The following is a 26,483-nucleotide window of genomic DNA, read 5'->3' as shown; positions in this document are numbered from 1 at the left end:
AAACACAGTTGTTACATCTTGGGGTCGCTCATCGTTAATGGGACTTTTAGTTCCACAACTGCTGGAGTGCTGAGGTTGCCCACCCTAGCATAGAGTACATGCTGTGTACTCCAGTACACATACATGACTTACCTGGAGAGGAGATCAGCTTAACATGTTTTTCCTTTTCTGTAGCCTCATAAGCAAGTAAGCTCCGACCAATGTAAAGTGCTTGAGTTTGTAGGACTGCATTCACCGTGCAACCTAGAGACCACGTGAGGTTGTAGCAATATGTCCATAACAGTGAAAGGAAGCCAAATCGTTCAGCTGGATCCTTCAAGTGTTCCTGGTATAAACATAGAAAATACTTGTTAGCAAAATACACACAATACTATTGAGAAACTCGTAGTGTCAAAAATAGGATTGTTGTACGCACTGTAAAATCCTTTTCTCTGCGTTCATTGAAGGACACAGTGAAGTAGATCGTAGATTTTAAACCACAGGGGGTATTGCGCCACCAGCAGGAGGACGACACTAGGCACACAACAAAAGATAGCCTAGGCGTGGCCCTGCTGGTGGCCAACCCTCATCTGCTGATCAAGTCTCCAGTAAGTAGCATACAGTAAGGAGAAGCTCCTTAAATGAACGCAGAGAAAAGGATTTTACGGTGAGTACAAAAAAACAAATTTTCTCTTGTTTATTGGTTTAAATCATCAAGATTGAACCATTAGGGATAGGCACCACACCCCACAAGTAGAAATGTACGCAAAAAAGATAGTGAAAAAGCGGGGCTTTAAAAGTGTCCAAACCATACATGGTTTTGTATAAAAATATATTTTAATACATAAAGATAATTTGAAGACTTGATTACATTTAAAATGTAATTGGCATGATACAACCCTTTGGGATATATAGCTTTGTGTCAGATATATCCCAAAGGTATTTATTACTGACCAAACAATTGTATGTTTATGTGAAGTTACTTGTATTTTTAAATATTTTTGTACTTTATGATGAATGTTGAGTTTTTCCTATATGATTTGCTATATGGCTCCGAGGTCCCACACGCTGTGTCTAGTTCCATCTACTGGTGGGAGGTCGCCAGGCTGGATCCTCTTGGACAGTGATGGCGAACCTTGGCACTCCAGCTGTGCCAAAACTACAAATCCCAACATGCATCTGCCTCAGGGAGTTGTCTGTGGCTGTCAGAGCCTTGCAATGCATCATGGGACTTGTAGTTCCAAAACAGATGGAGTGCCAAGGTTCGCCACCACTGCTCTAGGAGGTTTGATCTGCACGTTTGCTTGCGGCGAATATGCACATGCACCTGTTTGACCCCGAATATGCGCATCCGTTATCTACCAGTCTGACGCAGCCATTGACGTCATGACACAAACTGTGGGCATGCACAATGGCGTCCCGGGGATATATAAGTGGCTTACCATGGAGCCATTTTATGGACTGCTGATCCTGAACAATACTGACGATGGGATTTTTTGCAATAGGTAAAACTAGTTTTAACTATATGGATTGTCCGTTTTTACTAATGATGAGGATGAGGATTTGGAACGTTATTTAGAATATTGGAATTAAATTAACCGTTTTGGAGGTGCTCCTCAAGGCTCTGAGTATATTTACCTGAAGCCATTATTTAATATTGGTAATGCCCTACATTTAGATTTATTTTACGGGATCCAGTTGTCCTCTGCCAGTATATATGGACCAATAGCTGCTTCTACCGTAATAACAGATATTTCATATCTCTGTATCTTTGCACAAATCTACCTCTTAACAAATCTTTTTGAATACCTGGAATTTATTACCCTTTTTTCATTTCCTCATTCCTGTTTATCCCAGGTCACCTCCCACCGATTCACCTGCTTGGTGATTGCGAGATAGTTTGTGGGACCAAGGATCCAGCCATCTTTGTGAGCATGAAGTGGGTTTTGTACTGTTATTATTTGTTATTTTCATTAAGCATTTGGTCTTTGAGATCATTATACTTAAACTTATTTTGATGCAATGTTTTAGAATACCTCCAACCTCCATGAGGAAGCACATAGTTGCGAAACGCGTCGGTGATTGGGCCCACAGTGGATTATACAATTATTACAGGATTTAGGACTCTAGGATATATAAATATATTTACACATGTATGGGCACCAAAAGGAGGTAGCTTGATTTTAATGTAACATTGCATCATGCCAATGATATTTTAAATGTAATCAAGTCTTTAAATAATCTTTAATATTTAAATATATTTTTATACAAAACCATGTATGTTTGATGGACATTTTGTATGGTTTGGACACTTTTAAAGCCCCGCTGTTCTCTATCTTTTTGTATACATTTCTCTTCTGTTTATTGAAGAACACAGTGAAGTACATCGTAGATCTTAAAACACAGGGCAAAGCAGTGCAACATGAGGGGTGGGCAAGAAAACTCTACCCGCACAAAAGAACAATCCGTCTAAAGGGTTGCCTTGTGTCCACAGACGCCATAACAACTTTTTAGAACTTGGAAAAAAAAATAGGAGACCGAGTGGCCCCCTTACAAACCTGAGAAACGGAGGCACCAACATAAAAGGCCCAGGACACCTCAACAGCCCTGGTAGAATGAGCTAAGGGAAAAGGGGGTTCCCGACCCGTTATAGCAGAGGCCTGAACCACAGCGTTGCAAATCCAACAGGAGATGCAGCCTGGCCCTTCTGAGGGCCATCTGTAACCATGAACAAAGAGAATATGATTCACGAAAAGATGCCTTAACATATAGACACGAAGAACTCAAACAATAACTAAGCAATGTAGAGTTCTTTCTCTCTCCAATGGGTAGGCCCCGGACAAAAAGAGGGTAGAACAATAACCTCACAAAGATGAAAGACAAACGACTTTAGGAAGAAAAGACCAGTGTCAGAGCACAACCTTGTCTTGGTGAAGAAACAGAAAAGGGGAATTGCATGACAAGGCCGCCAGCTCCGAAACCCTCCATATAGAGGTGATAGCCACCAAAAAGAATGAGATTCAACAGCAGAATCTTTTAAATTCTCAAAGAAAGATTTCCACAACAACAAAAGCACCAAAAGGTGGGGTACAGTAAACCGGAGAGGGGGAAACTATGTCTGAGCCCTTGCCCACAAGTGCAAACTAGGGAATCGGATGCCATGGGCCGCTGGAAGGGGATGAGCCCAGAGCCAATAATTTGACCACCCCACTCTGAAGAAAAGTCAGATTCTACTCCCTGAATAAAAGCGTGGCAAAATGTTCATGAAGTAGCCATACATGCCTTAAGCATAGTGGGAATAACCTAAATAACCGGTCCTTCAACACCTGGCTTTCAGTAGCCACGCCATTAAAGCCAGCGACTGAAAAGCAGGACGGGAGACGGGACTCTGAGACAGAAGATCCGGCCGAAATGGCAGGTGCCAGGGCGCGTCCGTGACCCAACGCACCACGTCTGTGTACTACGCCTTCCGCAACCAACCCCGGCCCATGAGAAAGACAGGAAATCCCCACAGTCCCTATCCTGTGACAAAGATGCGGAAGGTGGTACACGAGGGGGAAAGCATAAAGCAGAATGTACCAGTCCCACGGAGCTTTCAGAGCATCGGTTGCATCAGCCCACGGTTCCTTGAGCCTGGCCACAAACTGATCACCCTTCTAGGTGAGGCAGAGATGCCTGGGACCCACATCTGTAGACCCCCGACAGACACCATTCTGTTAAAACACCTCCGGATGCAATGACCACTCCCCTGGATCCACAGACTGGCAGCTAAGGTAATCACCCTGCCAATTGTTCACCCTCAGGGTGTGCACTGTGAAAAAAGCCAGAATGTGCCTCTCCGCCCAGGAAAGAATCTCTGACACCGCCAACGCTGCGGCTGCCCTTATTCCGCCTTGATGGTTTATTCAAGCCACGGTTGCCCTAGTCCGCGGTACTCAAGGAATGACAGATGGTCATGGGCCGAAAAGGAAGAACCGGACCTCCGACGCTGATCCATCGACTTCCTGGTCTGAGGCAAAAGTGTACTCTAACCTCCAGTAAGGTGTATAATAATTTCATAGAGCATAGAGCCAAAATGGTGGTCCCCCATAAAGGGCAGTCCGGTAAGCGCTCTTTTAAGAGGTCCCATTAGCCGATCAGCACTAGAACCAGAACCGACAATTTAAACACCAATGGACCAGCATCGAGCATCACGTTGCAGACCCAGCACCAGTAGGCTGACATAGGCGGGAGAATCCCGTTCATCAGCAAACTCTGATGCAACAGATAATTCCACTCAGGTAAAGATTCAGATACCATGGCTGAAGCCAAAACAGGATGGAATAAAGCAACAGCGATGACATACATAGTTCTTGCAGTACCCTCTGCCTACCCATCCATGAGAACCCAGAAAGATGGGGAATCCTCCACAGGAATGACTGCAGCCTTGATAAGGCACGAGACTGGTGGATCCACTAGCGGCGGCGTAGACTACTGCTCCATGAAAGATTCCTCAAAGGAATAGCGAATGGACAAATGTTTACACCCTAAGGACTAGGTAAGCCGTTTCCACTCCTTGTAAAGAAAATCATTAAGAAAGGTGACGTACAATAAAACCACAGCAGATCGCCCAAGCTGAGGGTGTCAAAGTAAACTAGGGGCACCTCAGAAGAACCTGGAGCATCTTCGATCTTCAAGGGCTCCTGATCCTGAATGAACAAGGGCAGAAACCAGCTCGCATTCCTGGAGCAAGAGAGGCGGACAACCTTCACCACTTGACCCATCCTGTTTAGAATCCCCAGGAGCGAAGGTCCAACGTCGCAGAGAGCTCTTTCTCAACCTCAGAACCCTCCGAAGGGGCTGGAAAGCTGTGCCATGGGCTGTAGAATGTCCGCAGCACCAGATGTCACTGCCACATGAATGCCAGACCTCCAGCTCAATACTTACCAGCCCGAAGGCAACCCTGGGGGGCGCTGACAGAACCACCTATCGAGGGGACGCTGATGCCATGCGGATAGTGTTAAATACTGCAGTAATAGACCAGGGTTCCGCAGAGAACAGTGGGCCGCCACCGACTGTAGTATGGGTGCCGCCTGCCTGTGTGGGATACTGTGACTGGGAAGCTGAGACCTCCAGTCTTATGAACCCCACTGGGAGAGAATCCCACAGGCAACTCCATGAGTAGAGTGCAGTCGCAGCAGACCCACTGTAGCAGAGTCTGAATGTGCTCGATGGCCGCACAGGGTAGGACTACAAGGATTCATGATCATCCAGAGTGTCACCCAGATGGCACTTGATTAAAGATCCAGCCAAAACAGAGGAAAACAATAGGAAAGAATTCTGGAGAAAAATCCATAGCTCCTTACTCCTGACGCTAGGAAAACAATTGGAAACTTGATCAGCAGGTGACCGGTTGGCCACCAGCAGGGGCCGCCCCTAGGCTGTCTTTTGTTGTGTGCCTAGTGTCCTCCTGTAGGTGGCGCAATACCCTGTGGTTTAAGATCTACAATCAACTTCACTGTGTACTTCAATAAAACAGAAGATGCATATAAACCCTAGATTCCAATCAGAAGCATTATAATCTGATATATCGTCTTACAGCAGCGATCCCCAAACTGCAGCCCTTTGCTTGCCTTTAACTGGCCCTTTAGGGAAGCGTTCCACCTTCTGGCACAAAACATGACAAATTCCTCCCACTGACATGATATATGGGGCACTATTTCTCCCACTGATACCAATGATGAGGCACCATTTCTCCCACTGATACCAATGATGGGGAACAATTCCCCCACTGACATCAACAATGAGACACTATTCCTCACACAGCCACCAATGGTGGGGCACTATTCCTCATGCTGATAATGTTGGGGCACTATTCCTCCAACAGCAGCGATGGGGCACAATTCTTCCAGTGACACCAAGGATCGGGCACCATTGCTCCCACTGATAGCAGTAATTAGGCACTATCCCTATTATGACCACTGATGCCAACGATGGGGCACTATTCATTCCTCTGAAAAATGGAGCATAGTTCCTTCCACTGAGAGCAACAATGGGGCACTATTACTATCATTGACACCACTGATGGGGCACTTATCCTCCCATTGACACCAACAATGGAGGATTGTTCCTCCCAGTGACAAAAATAAGGCACTGTTTTCCGCTCTTACTGATCAAAAGGTACTTGGTAATGTTTTACTTCCACAGACCAATGGAGCCTGAGGCATTGTTTACTCCACTGACGCTGGGGAATTCTCTACTCCCGATGACCACAGTATGACCGCTTAAAGTCTGAAAGACAATGAACTGGCCTCTTGTTTGCAAAGTTTAACCCCTCTGACCGCAATACAATATTCCAAATACAGCAAGTCCAAATAAAAATACCCCTCTGCCATTAAAAATGCAAATTAACCTCGCAGCACAACTGCAATTAAATGCATAACTCTGTATGTTCCTAGTTCTCATGCACGCTGTCAAACAAGTGAATTGACGCATTCTTACACTATTAGTCTGGGCATTTAAGCTTCACAAAAAAGAAAAAAGTGGTCACAAAAGTGTTAATGTGAATTTACACTTTTTTCCGTGCGACACCAATTTTGTTACATGTTTCTCATTCACATAGCATAAAATGGTCAAAAGTATTTCCCTGTACTGAATTCTCCTCTGGAATGCAAGGGTTTAAAAACATTTTGCACGGACTACTTCTTTAACCCCTTCATGACTGAGCTAGTTTTCAGTTTCTCACTTTATTTTAATTTTTTTACACTTTGTAAAAAAAAAACAACAACTTTTTTTTGTCAGTTTATATTAAGCAGTCACTATAACTTTAATTTTTGGCTATTATAAGGCTGCTCCAAACTTAGGAAGCTAGTTAGCTAATAACCTTAGAGACTGATCCTGACAGCATGTCAGATTCAGATCTCACTAAAGGTCTGTGATCGTGCCTAGACGATCAGAAGTGATATATTTCAGGCAAAGAGATGCATTGCATCTCTTTGCCTGAAATGTATCATAAACATCAGGCTATGGAGCTGTCAAAACGAATAGCAGAGAGGCGAGTCAATCTGCTACCTCTCTGCTATTTTCAGCGTCAAATACGGGATTGCTATTTAGCGCTCCCTTATTTGCATGTAACGGCTTCATTGTTTCATTAATGAAAGAAAGAAGCTTTTACAAAAGCTTAACGATTTCATTAATGAATGCCTCAATACTGAGGCACTCATTAATGAATGGTGGAATCAGCAGCTACCAGCTTTACAGAGCTGCAAAAACTGGTCACGTACAGTGTACTTGGGCCAGTCATTTAAGCACTTCATGGTGGGACGTACAGTGTACGTCTCCCATCACGAAGGGGTTAAAGAAGTTTCAGGAACATACCCCAGCATTTATAGCCACATGGATAATTCAGACACGATGGAATACGACAAGACAGATTTTGATTATCCAAGAACAGATTAGAGGTGTGAATGTTTGAGGAAATACACTGTTCTCACCTAACTCAATCCAGTCTCTTGGTGCTAGAAGCCTGCAACAGGTGTGAACCCTTCGATTTACAAGGCTGAGAGTGAATTTATGCCAAATCACCAGGGTAGAGATGGTAAAGTGGCATTTCACGTGGGGGACAGATGGTGTCAAAAGGCTCCCCAACCCTGTATAGGGATAGTTCACTTTTTATGCAGAAGGGCTCTTTTACGCTTCTTGCAAATCAGATTCCTTTGGTCCAAAATGTGTAACTCACTGTCCTCAAAAGAATGAGGTGTAAGAAGACTGCCGAGTCATAACATGTAAAAAATGCCTTCCTCTGTTTGGTCTTCCATTTGTTAGGACATTTATTGCTGTATCCTCAAATATACTGTTCTTACCCTCCCTTCACTGCACATGCGAGGTTACATTGCTTGGGTTTGGATGTTGGGTCTTTTTGATGTACAATATTCTGTCTCGGCGTGTTGCTGGGCTTGAAAGACACATGGATGAGATGTTTGTTATCCTGACACGTCAGCCACATACAGGACGACTATTTTACTCCCCTTCTCCCCTCTGTTCGGTAGTCCCTTGTTTTTCCGAATCCTTGTGTATGTTTTAACAAAAGCCTGAATAACTACTACTAGCCTTACCATAACCTAGATAAATGAGAATCATCACTGACACATACATAATGTTAAACATTTAGTGCACCTAATCTCCAGAGGGCAGTACAGACGGTTACAAAACAATATATACATCTACCAAAACCTAACCATAAATGAAAGACCCAGGAGAGTTCACAAGTTAATGGAATGATTTTCAGCAGTTGAAAATGTCCTCAATGTCAAAATTAATCAACCGCCCCACACCTACTTTCAAAAATACCACCATGAACACAGACATTTTTACAAGTAGTAACTCACCTTAAATAAAAGCACTAGGAGAGTTCTAAAGCTGACAGCATGCTTTCCATCAGTTGCCTCACGTACAATCAGATCAAAAAGACCAACAAGAACTTGCACGTAGTTACGGCTCACACTGTCAAATGTCTCAGGGTTCCACCATAAACCACCTAAAACAAAGAAATAATAAAAATCTATATTTTTTTGTATTAAAGCAATAATTCTGGCAACAAGATAAGACAACTGCTAATGCTATCATGTTACATTGCCACTGTGCTATAATAATTTTTACAAAGTTAACAATAAATCTGTGTTTTAACCTCACGGATTCATCAGGCTTGTTAAGCACACTTTCAGACAAGCGTGTCAGGAGAGGATCATTCAACAGATCGGATGTCACCGCTGTGACGTCCGTACAGTTTTTTTCCTCCATCGTAAGAATAAAAAAACTGCCGGATCCCATGTGTGTCTATGAAGAATCCAAAGTAAAGTGACACATCAGATTACTCCCGGTCTGGCACGATCCGATAAAACGGATCTCTGATCCGTTTGTTGTTCTGGACCTAGCCGTGGTTAACCGGGTGGTGTAGCGTGGGTTGTCAGCACCTGGGGCAAGACAAATTATTACACACCTTACCCGTGGAGCGTTGGCTCTCCCTGAGTATCGGTGCATCCATACCTGTACCCCAATGAAGGGACTACAAACCACAAAAATACATTTTACAGCAATGCAGAATAGTATATGTTTTGGGGGTCGTCGCTGATGGCTCTCTGATGGGGATTTTTTAGGAGCTCGTCCCGATGGATGGATTTTTGTTCACTTTGATAAAGTTCCGTGGCACTTAATTATCTTGCATAAAACCCTCCATGTGCTTTTTATTGTAAAAATTCCTTTGGATATACTCCCTAAATGACATATCCGCCAGTATGCCCTTTTTGGTTACCGTATTTTTGCTCCATAAGACGCACTTTTTCCCCCCCAAAAGGAGGGGGAAAATGTGCCTGTGTCTTATGGAGCGAATCCCGACGCCCGAGACATGCAGTTTCGGGCGCCGGGCGAGTAGTAGGAGCCACTGCTCGTTTAATACGAGTGATCTAATGGGTTCACTCTTATTAAAACCGAGCAGCGGCGATCGAGATCAGTAATAGGAGCCACTGCTCGTTTAATATGAGTGATCTAATGAGATCACTCGTATTAAAACCGAGCAGCCGCGACGATCGAGATCACCATAGAGCAGACAAAGAACGGAAGTTCTTCGTCTGCTCTCTGTGATCACTGAGACCGTGGCGCTGTAATCACAACGCCACCTGTCTCAGCGGTCACTAACTGCAGCTTCTGTCATAGAAGCTGTGACAGAAGCTACGGTCTGTCGAGTGCTCCATAAGGCGCACCGGACCTCCCTGCGTCCTATGGTCCGGTGCGTCTTATGGACCGAAAAATACGGTAATTTGATCTTTGTTCATCTCATATGACAGCACTATCTGTATATTGTCAGTACTTACAAGCTCATATATGTGCATATGGACATTTGTATAAATAGTTTTTTTTGTACCAATCCTTATCAAAGGTATTTTGATCTGATTGATTTGATAATGGTTTGTTTACAGCTTTATATTACTTTTGTAATAAAAATTATCGGATTAAAAAAAAAAAAAAAGTCCACCGGTACAAGAATTGCTAGGGAAGTGAGAATAGTAGCAAAAAAACTAAAAACTATTCTTGTACAGAGATGATGGCCCCCTGAAGTCAGTAACCACTGTAAGGCACCCTTTAGATCCTCTTGCACAGGGGGAAAGAGGCAATTGGAATATTAAAAACTCCAGTTTTTCAACCCTGGGTAACTATTAGGTGTACCCCAAAACCCTGGATGCCTCAACCCTAAACAGGCAACAGATGTGAGCCAACATCAACAAGTAGGGGCACATCCAACTGCGAGGAGGACTTGGCAGTAGCCTTTGAAGGTTTTAGGGTCCAAAGCTTGTGTTGAACCAGAAACCTGGTCTCACCCTGGAGATGGAAGCCTGGGAGGGGTGAAAAGAGCTTTTCCTGGCCAGAGCTGAATTGGACTTATCCAATGGAACAACCATAGTCTTTCGCTGGCTGGGCAAAAGAGTGCTCATTTCTCCCATTACCTTCCCTAATAAAGGCATCTAACCCTTCCCAAAAACACATTCTCCCATGAAAGGAGTTCTACCCACACTTCTCTTGCACTCCAGTTCTGCTAAGTATACCAAGATGACTTCCATGCGTTTATATTGCCCAGATGGCTTAGAGCTCCATGATGGCCACGGCACCTATATTTCGCAGTCCTGAATATGTTTGTTAGGATGAAGATGAAACTGCTCCCTGCACAACTGCGCAGGTGCCAGCAAAGGACCTTGGCCAAGGCTTTGGTGCCCACAGCAGAGCCTGCACAGGCTACCTTGGGGGGTGGAGCAAAGGCTCACCCACCATTATGCGTTTGTAGATCTGCACTGAGGGAAGGGGGGATGCCACCAACCCATGGCTTCACTCATTTTGGATGAGAGTACACTCGAAGGGGTCTTTAGAGACAGGGTCACACCAGCACCTTGCGGCTAACACACTGTTCTATGTTCCAAGGTGGGCATTGAATACGGGATCCAGTAAACAAAAGGACATTGCAGGCTGGCCTTATTTCTACTATCCAGTGGGCTCTGGGTACAGCTCCAAAAGATGCTGCCATGAGGCGCCAATCGGAAGCTGCTGTGGTCCATCACCTAGGACACTAGCAAAAAAACTGAGCTTTCCTTGAGGGGGAGGGGGTCATAGGAGTTCACAGCTCTGGTCAGTTTGCAATCACATGATACCTGCATATTACCCAGTCATCTCTCAATTGCCTGTGTATTGTATTGTACAATTACAATAAAGAATATTTTGAACTGTATGGAGTTTGTTTTAAATAATAACTTCAGGTTTATGAGGATTTCTAAATAAGGAAGAGAGGGTCGGTGATGGGCTGTACATTTACAATCAGGTTATGCAAATGAAAATTTATTTATGGGCCAGTGAGAAGAACAGACTATACTATCAATATTAGGAAAACAGTTAAATATCTGGTTGCATTAAATAAATTACCTCATAGCGGTATGAAGTGGACAAGGAGGATTTTTTTTGCAAGAGTTAAATGGCTTTGAATCACACCTGGAATACAGTAGTACCTCTAGTATGGAATGTATACAATTTCTAGATTTGTGAGCTGAAGTAAAAGGAAATTTAAATTTTTACATATAAACATTACAGCTTGTTCAAGTCCACAGCTGTGCAGCCACCCAAAATAATTCCGCTAACAGCAGTTCAGCTTCCGTAGTGGTTAGTTTTTTGTTTGCTTTTTTCTTTTAATTGCAATGCCATACCCTTATTTTATTGGCTACCTAGAACAGGTAAAGCCATAATGTATGGTACACAATCGCTTGACAGTAAAACAGTTAAAGTGGAAAACATTTATGTGACTACTGCACAGATCGACAATTAAACATTGTAAAAATTGGTCACGATGGCTTCTGTGGGGCTCACTATACATGTTAGTAGACTTATGGAAAATGATTTCAATCAAATTCAGGTTCTTACCAATTGGAAAAGATGCTGGACATCTTAAACTTTGGATGAAAATCTTTAGCCTCAACATCAGCAAAACAGTTTCCTCCATTTCTGGACTGTGTTCAGCATTTAGCTCATCAATATATTTGGTCAGCATCAGTTCATGCAACTGCTCTCCACTGGTGTAATCTAGCAGACACTTGTCTTCAGCAATCTGGGTGAAAACATTGGATAATTTTATTTCTATATGAAATACCATGAAATCAAGATAAAATAATGAAAAGGCATAAAGCAAAGACTAACAAACCGTGTGTCCGTGAAGGACTATAACAAATCGTAAGGCAGACATTTCATTAGAAAGCAAGGTCCACCAATTACATCACAATCCACTCTCCCCGCCGACCACCACCCTACCCCCTTAATAGTGCAGAAGCATCATCTCGTTAGAAAGGATACCCGGGATTCCTCTGCATCTCATTGGAAGGATAGGGACATCATAACCTCAAATGCGGAAGTGGGGGGTAAGTTAAGCACATATTCCAACTTCTTTCCCGTCACAGGTGTGTTTTTCTACATCTACCCATAAAAAAAGTCATTTAAAAATGGGGTAAAAGCCATTATTTTATAAAAAAAGATCTTGCTTTCTTGGAGGAAGGTCTGCTTTAAAGCAGCCATAAACATGAAAATCTCATGCTTATATATGAGATAACCCTCATCCAGCTATATCCACAAACTAAAATAATGCAAAAAATACTCGGTAAAGGTGTCCATACACTGCAGGGGGGCGGGCTTGCGATGATCGAGAGTACGATCTGCCTGTCCAGGATGGGCAGATTGTACGTTGGGCAGATTTATCGGAAGCCGATTAATCGATTATTGAGAAAGTTGACAACTTTTTCAATAATCGATTATAATCGATTATGCCGATTAGTTGTTGCAGCCCTAGTGTATGGCCACCTTAACACTCATTTAGAAGAGCACTGACTAGCTGCTCAGACAGGGGTAGCCAATCAGTAATTATGTCTCATACAGATCCTGCCCTGTATCCAGGTTGATTTGCAGAAGATTCAGACTGCTGGTACACACAGGAAGCTCCTATAAGGCAAGTATTCCAAGGGTGTTTATTATTGGGAGAAGCAACTAGGTGAAAAAGTTTAGCTCACCTTTAGGTGTTTGCTCCCAGCCAGAGTATCTCATGTGGAAGATGAGAGTGCATGATCTTACTATGGGACATAATGATCTAGTTGAGGGCTTCCAAGAGCATTCCAATGATCTTCAGATGAGACTTAAATTAGCCGATCTGGAAGATTGCTCCAGACAAAACAACAAAGTTCAGATGGATCCCTGAATTAGTGTCCCCACATCAGCTTTTGTTTTTCCTACAACAGTTTCTGACGGAACACATACCGCAACTACAACTGCAAAAACTCATCCACAGGGCTCATCGGATCACCAAACCGTCAGGGTTACCTGACAAAGTTTCCAGGGATGTACTGGCCAGGATCCACTTTTTTCATGTAAAAGAAAAAGCTATGCAAGCAGCTAACTCTGGTGTCAATGCACTTCTCTGGCATCACTCGTTATGCTGATCTTCTTCAAACCACCATCTTAAAAGGAGAACTATGAGGTGAGTGCTTTTCACTCACCTCATAGTTCTAGGCGACCTGTGACAATGAGACTGTCACAGGTCGGCTCAGTAGATCGGGAGGTGAGCGAACACACACCTGGTTCGCTCGCCTCTCGATCCTGTCACGGCTCTCTGCCGTGACAGGGGGAGGGGCTGGATTCCCCTATCCCCGCTGCGATCTGCCAGCGCTGACTGGCGGAACGGACGGGGGAGGGTACAGCTGGCTCTGCCTCTAGATAGGCAGAGCCAGCTGTCACTCACGCAGCTGGGCGGATCCCGTCATCTAAGTCGGGATCCGCTCCGCCGTCTCAGTATACCGCAAGCTGTAGCTCGCGGTATACTGAGCTTAGGGTAACGGGAGGACGCTAGTTTGTGTCCTCCCGTTACCCTAAGGAGAACTATGGGGAAAAACACTCACCCAATAGTTCTCCTTTAACCAGGAAGAAATTGATCGCGTTTACTTCTACGCTCAGGAACCACAACATCCCTTACAAATGGGGCTACCTGATTAAAATATTGGTCTCTTTTCACGGAAAACGGCATGCTATCAATAGATGCAGGAAACCGCCTTCTTCAGGATCTAGGACTTGATGCTTGTACTAACCCCAATCGTAATGGTTCTTCTCCCAGGACGGATCGTGAGGAACTGACCTGCTACATGCTTTTTTCACCAGGGCCTGGTGTTAGGGCCTTGTTAAAAGTTTCTTTAGTTATTTTAAAAGTTATTTTTACTTACTTGAGACAATTTATTCCGATTGTTGTTGTCACCATTCTTCTTCTACCCCAGTGTCTGCAGCGTTCGCTGCACATGTTTATCAGGATTGTTACCTGATGTGTTTTTACCAGTTGGACTATATTTCTTTTCTTCTTTCTATTTTTTTGATACCAGTCATTTGTTGCAAGATAGGAGCGGTCTTTCGGGACTATATCCGGGATGTTTCTGGTCTCTGATTACCATCTATACCTACTGCCTTAATTTTACGATTGATACAGCCACCATTAAAGGAGAAAAATGAGGTGAGTGATTTCCACTCATCTCCAGTTAGAGCCGAGGTGTAACAAAGAAGCTGTCACAGGTCGGTTCCATCAAATCGGGAAGTGAGCAAAAAACATGCTGCCGATCCGCGCACTTCCCAATCATCTCCCTGCAGTGAGTGGTGACTGTCAGTCACCGCTCCCCACAGAGATTTCCCCCCTTCCCCTCTCTGATCCTCCTGCGCTGAGTGGAGGAACGAACGGGGGAGGGGGCAAGCACAGCTGGCTCTGCCTCTAGATAGGCAGAGCCAGCTGTCACTCACGCAGCTGGGTGGATCTCAACAGAATTGTTGGGATCCGTCCCGGCTGCAGCGCTCTCAGTATATCGCAGGCAATAGCCCGTGATATACTGAGCTTTGGGTCATGGGAGGAGGTTAGTAGATGTCCTCCTGCGACCCTAAAAAGAACTATGGGGAAAAACACTTACCCCAAAGTTCTCTTTTAAAGCATCCTTTCACTTCTAAGCCTACTAACCAAGTCTCCATCAACGCAAAAGGGCTGAATAGTCCTTTCAAGAAATTGGCCTTATTGAAGGAGGCAAAGCAGCAGAAAGCGGACATCCTCTTTGTACAAGAAACACATTTTGCACATGGTAAAAATCCTCAATTTTCCTTACAGAATTATCCCTCTATTTATATGGCATCCTCTCCCAAAAAACATGCAGGAGTTCCGTTTTAATAGCTATGAATGCTGATGTACCTTCTCAACTTACAGAATGTTTTACTGACCCTGTGGTAGATATCCTATTGTCATTTGTGATATCAAGTATACCCTTGTCAATGCCTATTTTACAAATGTGAAGCAGGTCAGATTTTTAAAAAAACGTTATGAAACTTTTTACCAAACACACCACCGGGGTACTATTGCTAGGAGGGGATTTTAATGCTACTTATGCTGATTTAGACACTACTAGCTATAACAAACGTTCATTGACAACAATTGGTAAGTTACTTTATAGATTTGTCCTGCTTGACATATGGAAGTGCCAGCGCCAGTTACTCTTTCATGTCTCATGCACATAATTACTAGGGATGCACAGATACCAATACTAGTACCAAGCATTTGGGTGAGTACTCTTACTCACCCAAATACTCCGGATGCTTCTCCAGATACCCAATATGGTAAGTAAGTTGCGCTTGATCTAAGTGAATGTGGATTCCCGAATAAAAAATAAAGTGTTAAAATCACAAAAAACACAAACATCTATATAAATACCGGAATCTTCTATCTCATTGTGTGATCAATACGTGAATAATCAAACAATCAATATGAACCAATCAATATGGAACACGTATAAGGCATACATTAGGGGGCTATTTATAAAAATTGGTGCTTGGGTTAAAAAGAAAAAGATCAACAGTTTGATCAATTACTACACGAGATTCAGGTCATAAAGCAAAGTAATAGACACCACCTGTAACATCGTTTAGCTTCTCAACTTTTAAATCTTAGACAGCAACTTCTTTTGCTACTACTGCACCAACATGAAAAACTGAAGGCGGACTCTTACACCTTACATAATAAAGCGGGGGCATATCTCGCTAGGTTATTAAAAAAATATACTGAATTCCGGTTCCAGCGCCCAACGGAGTAGCAGAACGCGGCCTGTACCTGCTCTCCCCCGGCCCCATATCACGGCACATACCTCGGGACTGCTCTGTGGGTGATGGACAAGTTCGTGTCCCGCTCCCAAACGGAGCTTGACGAATACTGACGTCTCACTCGCCACTCCCAACATGGAGGACCGGACTGAGCACATCATGCACCTTGACAAGATGGGTGAGCCACCCCCTGCACATACTGAAAGAGATGTGGACTACGAGCAACTAGCATCTGCTGTAGCCTCCCACTTGAAATCTGATTTGGCTAATATTATTGCGGATTCCATTTAGCAACACATGGGCAAACTGATCTTTAGAGGCTCATGCTACCCACATACAAACGGCTGAACAGCGTGTGGGGGATTTGGAGAACCACGTACATGGCCTTTCAGGCATCTCATGAAGAATTTAATAAACAGGTCTATTACCTTTTGGACAAGGTAGACTATCTTGACAATAGACAGAAGCAACAACCATCATAATTGGCCTGCCGGATTCAGTACTTTCTGGGCAGCTGCAGAATTTTTGCTCTCACATTATACCACAAGCAATGGGCCTTACTACTCCTTGTAAGGTGGAGAGGGGACGCAGGCTTGGCCCCACCCAGGGATCAGCAGAAGCCGACCTGTCATTGTCTGCTACCTGGACTTCGCTGATCGATGTGCCATCCCCTCCTAGCTTATCAATCCCAACATCATCTGATCGCTGGAGGCCATAAGCTCCTGTTATTCACAGACTACTCTGCAATCCTTTCCACACAAAGGAAGGCCTATCATGACATCTGTCAATTGATGGCATATCTCGATCCTTCGCATCTGCCACTGAAGCCTGTGCATATGTCCGGACGATGCAAGATTCGTCCGCACATTCTACATCCAAAATCCCTCCTTGTAAAAAGAAGGCCTGAAAACACCTGTTTTGCACTGGTTGAAAATTCTCTCTCTGTGTTCAACACTATCTTTTGAAACTGCACTTGGGACGGAGTGCAATTTATACGTTTGTGCTCCTCTAGATCAGCGATTCTCAACCTCAGGAGCCACATTTGTCCTTGGCCATTGGTCGCGACCGAAGTCCCACCTCAGCCTGGGGTCCAGTGTGGGCTGCTGTACTGTGACGGAGCTCCATCCATATGTGTATTGCTTGTACAGCTCCCTTGCGTGCCCTGTAGAGGTGCCAGGAGCCAGCATGTGACATCACTCCTGTCCAGGCACCTCTACAGGGCACATGAGGGACCTGTAAGCAATGCACACACGGATGGAGCTCACAGCCATACCCTCAACCCACTCCACCTCAAGCTGACACTCAGCACTGGGCAGCATATTTTGAAAGGCTGCTCGGAGTGAGAACTGACAGTGCTGTGCTAGGGGGAGGCTGAGGAGCCCAGTGGAAGGCATGAGGCAAGGCATGAGGCGACCCACGAGGCGAACATGGGGTTGTGACCCACCAGTTGAGAAACATAGCTCTAGATGTTATTGGGAGTCCTGGCACCCCAGACTCTCATGTTACTACTTTTGTCAATTAGCGACACTCGCCTAAGGTTGAAAAAAAAGGAAGTCGCTTACTGAAAATACTGTTCTAGTTTTTGTTGCTACCCGTTTTTTTTTCACATGCTATTGCTGTTTTTTTTTTTTTCTCTCGTGCCCCCCTTGCTCCATTATGTCCACAGGGACCTCAGTCATGGGGCGCTCCCGCCTCTGATTGCGCTGCGTACACTCCAAAAACCTAGATCTAGTTTGTGGGGCTAATGTCCCTGACCTCCGGCGCTACAATCTGGCCTCTTTTTTTCGACACACAAGGGATTGGACGCACACCAATGCTTATTACTCAAGCACTGCCTTGGAACAACACTTGCTACATCCATGGTCACTTGCTGGAATATTACATACTCCTATTCACAAATTGGCGCCCTATATAAAACATAACATCCTCCTTAGGGACACAGTCATTACGTGGAGGGAAATTAGAAAACAAAAAGTAGTCTTCCAAGACCGGTGACCCCCTCTTACATCCTCCACTATATTCCCAATAGGATTGTCCTCCAACACTTCATATTTGGCATGACCATGGCATAAAAACGTTACAGGATTTATTAACCCCCCTAGGTCACTACAAAACATTGCCAGACCTTATAGGGACGCATCACATATCTTTCAAACACTTCCTTCAATATGGTCAAATTTACCACTTTATCAAATCTCATCTACATCTCTCCACTCTAACCCGATACCAGCTCCCCCTTCTCTAAGCTGTTGGCGCACCAATCCTGGAAACTCTCTCTCAAACAAACATACTCCATAATTCTAGGGCTGGTAATGATTAAAATTTTCATGTTCGATTAATCTAAATTTTTGTAATCAATTATAACGCACATACAGATCCAACTACATTGGCCTATACACATACAGCACAGCAATGAAGTAATAAAATGAACTAGGATCACACTAATCCAGCATGTTATTAAAGTGACATTAAACCCACAGATTTTTTTAACATAAACCAATACTATAATGTGTGCCTTACTGTAATCCATGGTTGTTTCCCTTCTCTTTGCTGCTCTTCCTTTTAAATCCTTAACTCTTCTCATGCTGGGGGAGAACTTCCCTTTGCAGCTGAGTGCCTCTTCCTGTAGTGCTGGCTCAGGTAGTGGACCTTCACACAGACACCATGTATCCATTTCAGAGACAAGGCAGTCTGCTGCAAAACAGAAGAAGTTCTGCCCAGCATGAGAAGAGATACGGATTTAAAAGGAAGAGCAGCAAATAGAAGGGAAACTACCATGGATTACAGTAAGGCACACATTACAGTATTGTTTTATGTTAAAAAAATCTGAGGGTTTAATGTCACTTTAATCTCACGTGCCCCACTCAATATGGTATCGCTTGAGTGGGGTAACTCAGAATAATATCGTGCTGGATTACTAATGTATTTACATAGTATAGTAAAACAGCAAAGCCCTAAGGGTGATTTAAACATAAGTATTCGCTTTATATTTGAAGTAGCAGCACCTGTCCATTCCATTTCATGTAAGGACCTGATTGCAACATAATATCAGTACATTTCAATGGGCACATTTCTAGGAGTGAGATGGGGGGTTAATGGAGAGCCACATAGTCAGGGCTTGAAAAATTTGATAGTGTCTCACCAGTCAAAAATTTCACCAGTCAGCATGACCAGACTATATCCTTGCAATTTATGTTAAAAAAGTTTGGGGACAGATAGAGCTTTCTTTTGGAGGTCACCACGGGGGGTATTTTTTCTTTTACTATATAATAAAAAGTACCATAAATGTAGAAAAAAACAAAAAAGTTTCCCTACGTTATGTTATAAAACATTTATTCTTACCCGTATTTTTAGTACAGGTAAGAAAATCGGAAAAAAAACGCCCATAGGCGACGATTAAAACGCTTTTACTGTTCATCAGTTTAGTGTTATCAGTGATTAAAGGAGAACTATGGGGTTAGGGATTTTCCCCATAGTTCTCCTTAGGGTAATGGGAGGACACAAACTAGCATCCTCCCATCACCCTAAGCTCAGTATATAGGGAGCTGCAGCTCGCGGTATACTGAGCTGCCGCAGCTGAAGCGGTTCCCGACAATTATGTCTGGATCCGCCCAGCTGCGTGAGTGACAGCTGGCTCTGCCTATGTAGAGGCAGAGCCAGCTGTACCTGCCCCTCCCCATCCGTTCCGCCAGTCAGCGCTGGCGGATTGGAGCAGGGTGAATCCAGCCCCTCCCCTGTCACGGCAGAGAGCCGTGACAGGATCGAGATGTGAGCGAACGCCGGTATGTGTTCGCTCACTTCCCGATCTACTAAGCCGAACTGTGACAGTCTCATTGTCACAGGTCGGCTAGAACTATGAGGTGAGTGAAAAGCACTCACCTCATAGTTCTCCTTTAGGCTGGGTTCCCACCTAGGCGTTCGAAATATGCGTGTATGACGTGGGTGCATGTTTTAACCGTGATTTGCAGCCCTCAAAACGCGCGTCAAACGCACGTTTACGAGGGCTATCCGGCTGTATCCTAATGGATACGCGCGGAAATACGCCCCAAAGAAGCTCCTGTAGTTCTTTGGGTGTAGGGCGTTTTTCAGCACGTTGCGACGCGCTGAAATACGCCCAAGTGAGAATCATGTCCATAGGAAATAATGGGATTTCATTTGCTGGGCGTTTTACAGCGCGTCGATCAGCGCTGTAAAACGCCCAGGTGTGAACCCGGCCTTAATGGCTCTAAAATTATTGCTCTCACTCCGACGTTTGCGGCAATATGCAACATGTGCGGCATGTAGGCGCACATGACGCATATATGCGTGTGTATGTCGGGGGCGGGGACTTAAAAAAAGTTTACAAAAAAATAAATGTTATGCTTATTTTTTTTAATGAATCTTTCATTTTTGTATTACTTTCTTTTTTTTTTTTTTACACACACAACTTTATTGCTATTACATGGGGGGCTAAGAAGCATGTAAATAGCCTTCTTTAACCTCTCTTACTAATTACCCTAGTACATTGATACAATTACCCGTCTTAATGTTAGAATATTGCATTCCCCACATATCTTTAGAGAAATGGCCACACTAGGCAATTTAAACTTTAGCCGACCTGTACCAACGAGATAGCCTACTTAGTTTCCCTCATTTACAGAATAGATTTCATATTCTGGTCAAGAAATTTTACCAATACATTTCCTCCATGAGCACCCTCTCCCTACTACAGTGAAAGTCGACAGTTCTATATATAATTTATTCCATAAGGAACTATGGGTCCAAAAGGGTTTTACTTTATTCTATAACAAGCTGGGAGATTTACAAAGTCTGCGATGATGTCTAAACGGGAGAAAGATTTAGGAACCTCCTACACGGACGAACAAGGGCAAGCAGCAATTAAAAATGACCTATACTGCATCAGACTGTGTTAATCATTGGGAGCTACACATGCCATACAAATTGTCTAAATTGAAAGAAGGGCAATTTTCTCTATGTTGGAGAAAATGTGGGGCTGTGAGCTCCTTGAGGCACGTATTTTGGTATTGCAAATCTTTAACAACCTTTTGGAAGCAAATTTTCAATCTCATTTCTGAGTTAGCTTCCTGTGTAGTCTCACCAAATTCTGCTTTGGCCTTGCTACAATTTTTCACCCGATTCTAGAACCCTAATATGTTCACCCTTAAAAATAGTAGATTTTCTGCTTTCTACAAAAAATGGGAAGGCTGGATTAAACACCCTCTCTATAAATCCTAATTTTAATGATTAGATCAAATACTTGATAGTTGACATGACTGGTGATCTTTTTCTATACCTTATTATTTTTGCTCTTACTTTACCTTCTCAGTTTATATTATACCTTACTACCAGAGGGTATACGTATAGGCGGATTTAAGGTCATAACTGTAGAAATAAGGTGTGAGGGGTAGACCCCCAAGACCTTGCTTCAAGGTCTTACATTCTTTCTACTGTTTGACTCATGCCGATCTTGTTTTGTATGGTCTATATCTTATTTACTTACACTTTGGCTCCTGCGTCAGCTAATTGAACGTTCTGGTGAACTATGCTTTATCACTTTCATTTTGAAATATCTAATTTAAAAAAATATTGAAACAGAAGTCCCTGTTCACCCCTAGGCATTTTGACGCTCAAAGCCAAGCGTGATGAAACGTTCAACACAAGAAGTCCCATTCATTCCACACACCTGCGAGTTTTGTCACAAGCTGCAAACTGCCGAATGCTAAAGTACATATGGTTTTTTTTTTTGGCAGATTACACCACGTTGGCCGCATGGACTTTAATGGAAACTCCCGGAAAAGTGCAAGAATTGCGCACATTTCTGTACACATTTGTGAGTTTTTTGCGCACGTTCATTCACTGCAAGGCATTTCAATCTGCTCAATTAGTCTTCCTGTTCATGCATCTTAAGGCGCGCAAAAATGTGTAACACACACTAGACAAGATGCTAAACAAAACGTGCGCCAACATGCACGATAACACTAATGCCTAGGTGTGAATGAAGCCTAAGAGAGATATTACCAGGATCTGCGCTATGGGAAAATCTCACTAACTCATTGCACAAAGCTGAACCGCAAGAAACCAGCTAAAAACTCTCATGGTACAGGACACTAAGCGAGTACTTAAAAAGCGTATTATGATAATGACCTGGATACGAGTCCAAAGAGCAAGTGGAAAGTGTGAAAAAAGACTGTCCTTCAGTGTAACATGGTTAAGTCAACAACCTGTTATTGTGAGATATACTGCCAGAATTGGGGAAACAGTCTACACAATAACAGATAGTGAGTAATCTATTAGATTCCTCTCATTCACACTGCAGACATGAACATAATACATTTATGCATATATGGATGGCCAGGGAACATACTACATAAATCATTGTCCTGAGACTACAGTCATTTGTTTGCTAGCTTTTAGTTCCCCCCTCACTATTCTAGAACGACTAAAAGAAAACACCAAATTCCATACAAGTTTCTGAAGAAAACTAAGGCTAAAATGTCAAAACGAGGATCTCGCTGCAATACACACTTGTTTTCAATAATTAAAGTACATCAACAGGCTGTGATTTGATAGTATAAACACCAAACTCCGTTCCCATGTAATATACAAGTCTTCATTACCTAAAAAAAAAAAATCCTTTACCTACTCTGAGTCAAACTCTCCTTTATTTGTGCCTCACATGCCCCTCCCTCCCATACACTGCAGCTCACAGTGGGATGGTTTGTGCTGTCAATCTAGAAAGAAGAGGACAGGGCGGAAAAAGCTTGATTGACAAGCTACGTTTTTGGGAATCAGCTGTGATAATGTTTTTTGTCATGATCCCAACAAATCCTTCTCATCCCACTGTTGGTGAACTTCACTGGCAGGATTAACAGGTATTTGTGAGACTTTGCCGACAAAAGGTAAAATTTTAACTGCAAATGCATTTTTATTTTTTACTAACTGGAGGCCGCTACTTTATTCGTCTAATAGAAATAGAGCTTGCCTGTGCTGAGCGCTCCAGTTTTCTCAGTTTCTTATCAAGCAGTTCAAAGATTATTTTTGCAATCTGAAGCCCAGGATCCTGGCATCTCGGATATCCCTCTACTAGGGCATGACTGAGCATGTAAAAAGTTACTTTCTGCCTTACAGTGACCGCATTCTTTTCCACAATTTGCACCAGATCCTCCACCTAAAAGGAAAAAAAAAAAATACAAAGACTAAATTAGAATGATTTTTAAAAAAATGGTTTATGCTGCTATGATAGAAAAAGAAAAGCAATACCAAATCAGATAAAGATTTTTTTTATGAAGTAAAAGGAAGTTTTCCTTGTGAGCTTCAATTACAGACTTGTTTTTGAAGATACAGACTCCAGGGCCTTTATATTTATCAATTTATAAAAGGAAATAAAGCTCATTATTTAACAAAAATAAAAGTCACATAACTACTTCTCAGAACAGTGAGTTGTGTACTGGAACAGAAAGCGGGACCCAGCCTACCATGCACTCTGCATCATGTTATTTATGGTTAACATCTTGTCACACAATGCAAAGCCAAGAGGATGTCAGGCTCAGCTTTAGGTTGTACCTGGGGTGGCTATTTTCTGGCAATTATGTTCGATTTTCTTACATTGGAAGAGTTAACAAGGACATTGTTTACCCAAGAACATACCAAAATATATTAGAACAGAAACATGCTTTAAACAGCTGAATTAAATATCCAGGGAAACATAGGAGGTGGTATATTTGCCTTCTCATCTAACAAAACCAATAGATGCCATTCCAATACACTAGGTAAATATTAAAAAGGAATGGCACTGCATACCTGACAATGATAAGTTATACCCTTTTGTTTCAACAGCAGATGGGGCAATTGTCCATCCTTGCTAATACTACAAAATGAATGCAATTATTATAAATCAAACATTTATAAACACAGAGAACATACCATAATTAAAAGGGAGGAAAAATCCATTCCAGTCATGTTACTTGATAATAGGTGAGCTAACTTCATATTTATTACACTAAAAGAGCTTTCAGATTTAGCCTTCTGTAAGCCATCATCCAGTGCTGAGGATAACAGAAAAAAATAATTTGTATTATGTTACGTACATGTGTAAATCAACAAGAACAAATGCAACCCCCCCCCCCCCCAAAAAAAAAATCCTAGAACTGCCAAGGCCACTACTAAGGCCTATCATGAGAAATTATATTTTGATATTTGTAAAAACAGTTACTGCAGAATGAAATATCCTTCATTACTATCTCCTCTAACATATCAAAGTTACTCTTAACCACTTGCTGTCCAGAGCAATTTCTTACTATTTGTGCACAGGATAAAATAAATCTTTGGCTAGAAAACAGCTTCAGACCCCCAAACAATTATCTATTTTCTGAAAGCAGGGGCCCTGTAGAATAAAAAAATGTAGTTGCATTTTTTTATGTTGCGCTTGAATTTACACAAATGTTTATCAAACCGGTATTTTTAAGATAAAATACACTAAAATAAAATTTAGTGCACAGAAACAAAATACCCAATTTTTGGGAAAATATAAAAGATGGAGTCACGCTGGGTAGATAGATTCCAAACATGTCAAGCCTTAAAATTGTGTTCACCCATAAAAAACCACAAAAAACTACAACACCCCAAATTTCCCATAGGCGACACAAAAAGCTTTTACTGCTCATGAATTTAGTGATAACAGTGATTGATGGCTCTAGAATTATAGCTCTCACTCCCGACATTCGTGACGATATGCAACATGTGTGGCACAATTTTCGTGCCACACGTTACATATCGTCACGAACGTCGATGTGTGTTTGCGTTGTATGTGTGTTCAACGTGGGGGGGGGGGGACTTTAAAAAAAAAAAGTTGCATTTTTATTTTTTATATGTTACTTCAAATTTTCTTTTTACATTTAACTTTATTGCCATCACATAGGGGACTAAGAAGCCTCCAAAGAAATAGCAAATATAATGCGACAGGTCCTCATTATGGAGACATCAGGGGACCCGAAAGAAGCTAATAATGCAGAGATCTGCTTCGCCAGCTTCTTCGCCTGGCTCTAAGAGCCAGAGAATGTAAACAGTGACACCAGAAATATGTAATATAAAAGGGGCAATGTATACACACATACACACCTGAACAGAATAAAAATCTAAGTCCAATATTTACTATGACTACCCTTTGGCTTCAAACCATCAATTCTTACACAAAATCAGGAATTTTGTAGGATTAGAGTCAGGTGTATGATTAACCAATTATACCATGCGGGTGCCAACATCAATTTCATACGTAGGTTGAAACAGTCATTAACGGAAACAGCTGTCTAGGAGGCTTCGAACTGTGTGAGGAACAGCCAAACTCTGCTACTAAGGTGAGGTTGTGGAAGACAGACTTGTGTCACAGGTCATACACCATGGCAAGATTGAGCACAGCAACAAGACACAAGGTAGTTATACTGCATCAGCAAGGTCTCTTTGAGGCAAATATTTCAATCTCTTCTGAAGCACATAGAAACAGGCAACGTTGAGGACTGTAGAAGCAGTAGTCGGCCAAAGAAACAATGCAGCAAATGAAAGACAAAGCTTACTTCCCTTCTACATCGGAAGATGTCCAGCAGTCCCATCAGCACCGAACTGGCAGAAACCAGTGGAACATGTACACTCATCTACTGCCCAGAGACGTCTGGCCAGAAATGGTCTTCATGGCCAAAAAGCCATACCCCCCGATGTGGAAACAAGGCTAAGCAACTCAACAATGCTCAAAAACATAGGAACTGGTATGCAGAAAAATGGCAGCAAGTGCTCTGGGGTGAGGAGTCAAAATTTGAAATATTTGGCTGTAGCAGGAGGCAGTTTGTTCGCTGACGGGCTGGAGAGTGGTACAATAATAATTGTCTGCAGGCAACAGTGAAGCACGGTGGAGGTTTCCTGCAAGGCTGGGGCTGCATTTCTGCAAATGGAGTTGGAGATTTGGTCAGGATCAATGGTGTCCTCAATGCTAAGAAATACAAGCAGATACTTATCCATCATGCCATACCATCAGAGAGGCTTGTGATTGGCCCCAAATTTAGTCTGCAGCAGGACAACGACCCCAAACATACAGCCAATGGCATTAAGAACTAACTTCAGTGTAAAACAATAAGGAGTCCTGGAAGTGATGGTTTGGCCACCACAGAGCCCTGATCTTAATATCGAGTCTGTTTGGGTTGGTCACCACACCAAATGTTGATTTGGATTTCCCCTCTGTTCATTTACTTTCTATTTTGTAAATGACTGATACACTTATATATATATATATATATATATATATATATGTGTAACAAAATCAATTTTTTAAACTGAAAAAAAAAGGCCGA

General features: G+C 42.8%; 1 protein-coding gene across 1 annotated transcript in view; it reads right to left on the bottom strand.

The window, feature by feature from the left end:
* Positions 1 to 26,483, bottom strand: part of HEATR1 (HEAT repeat containing 1) — a 205,382-nt gene that overhangs the window by 118,711 nt on the left and 60,188 nt on the right. Inside the window, 5 exon segments of the mRNA XM_018563295.1 lie at positions 133 to 325; positions 8,346 to 8,494; positions 11,914 to 12,109; positions 23,141 to 23,314; positions 24,070 to 24,191. Coding sequence (XP_018418797.1) covers positions 133 to 325; positions 8,346 to 8,494; positions 11,914 to 12,109; positions 23,141 to 23,314; positions 24,070 to 24,191 — 834 coding nt within the window.

Source organism: Nanorana parkeri, unplaced genomic scaffold (assembly GCF_000935625.1).
Source record: "Nanorana parkeri isolate BGI_ZX_2015 unplaced genomic scaffold, ASM93562v1 scaffold650, whole genome shotgun sequence".
Taxonomy (NCBI): Eukaryota; Metazoa; Chordata; class Amphibia; order Anura; family Dicroglossidae; genus Nanorana; species Nanorana parkeri.
This window is presented reverse-complemented; position numbering and strand designations above follow the sequence as displayed.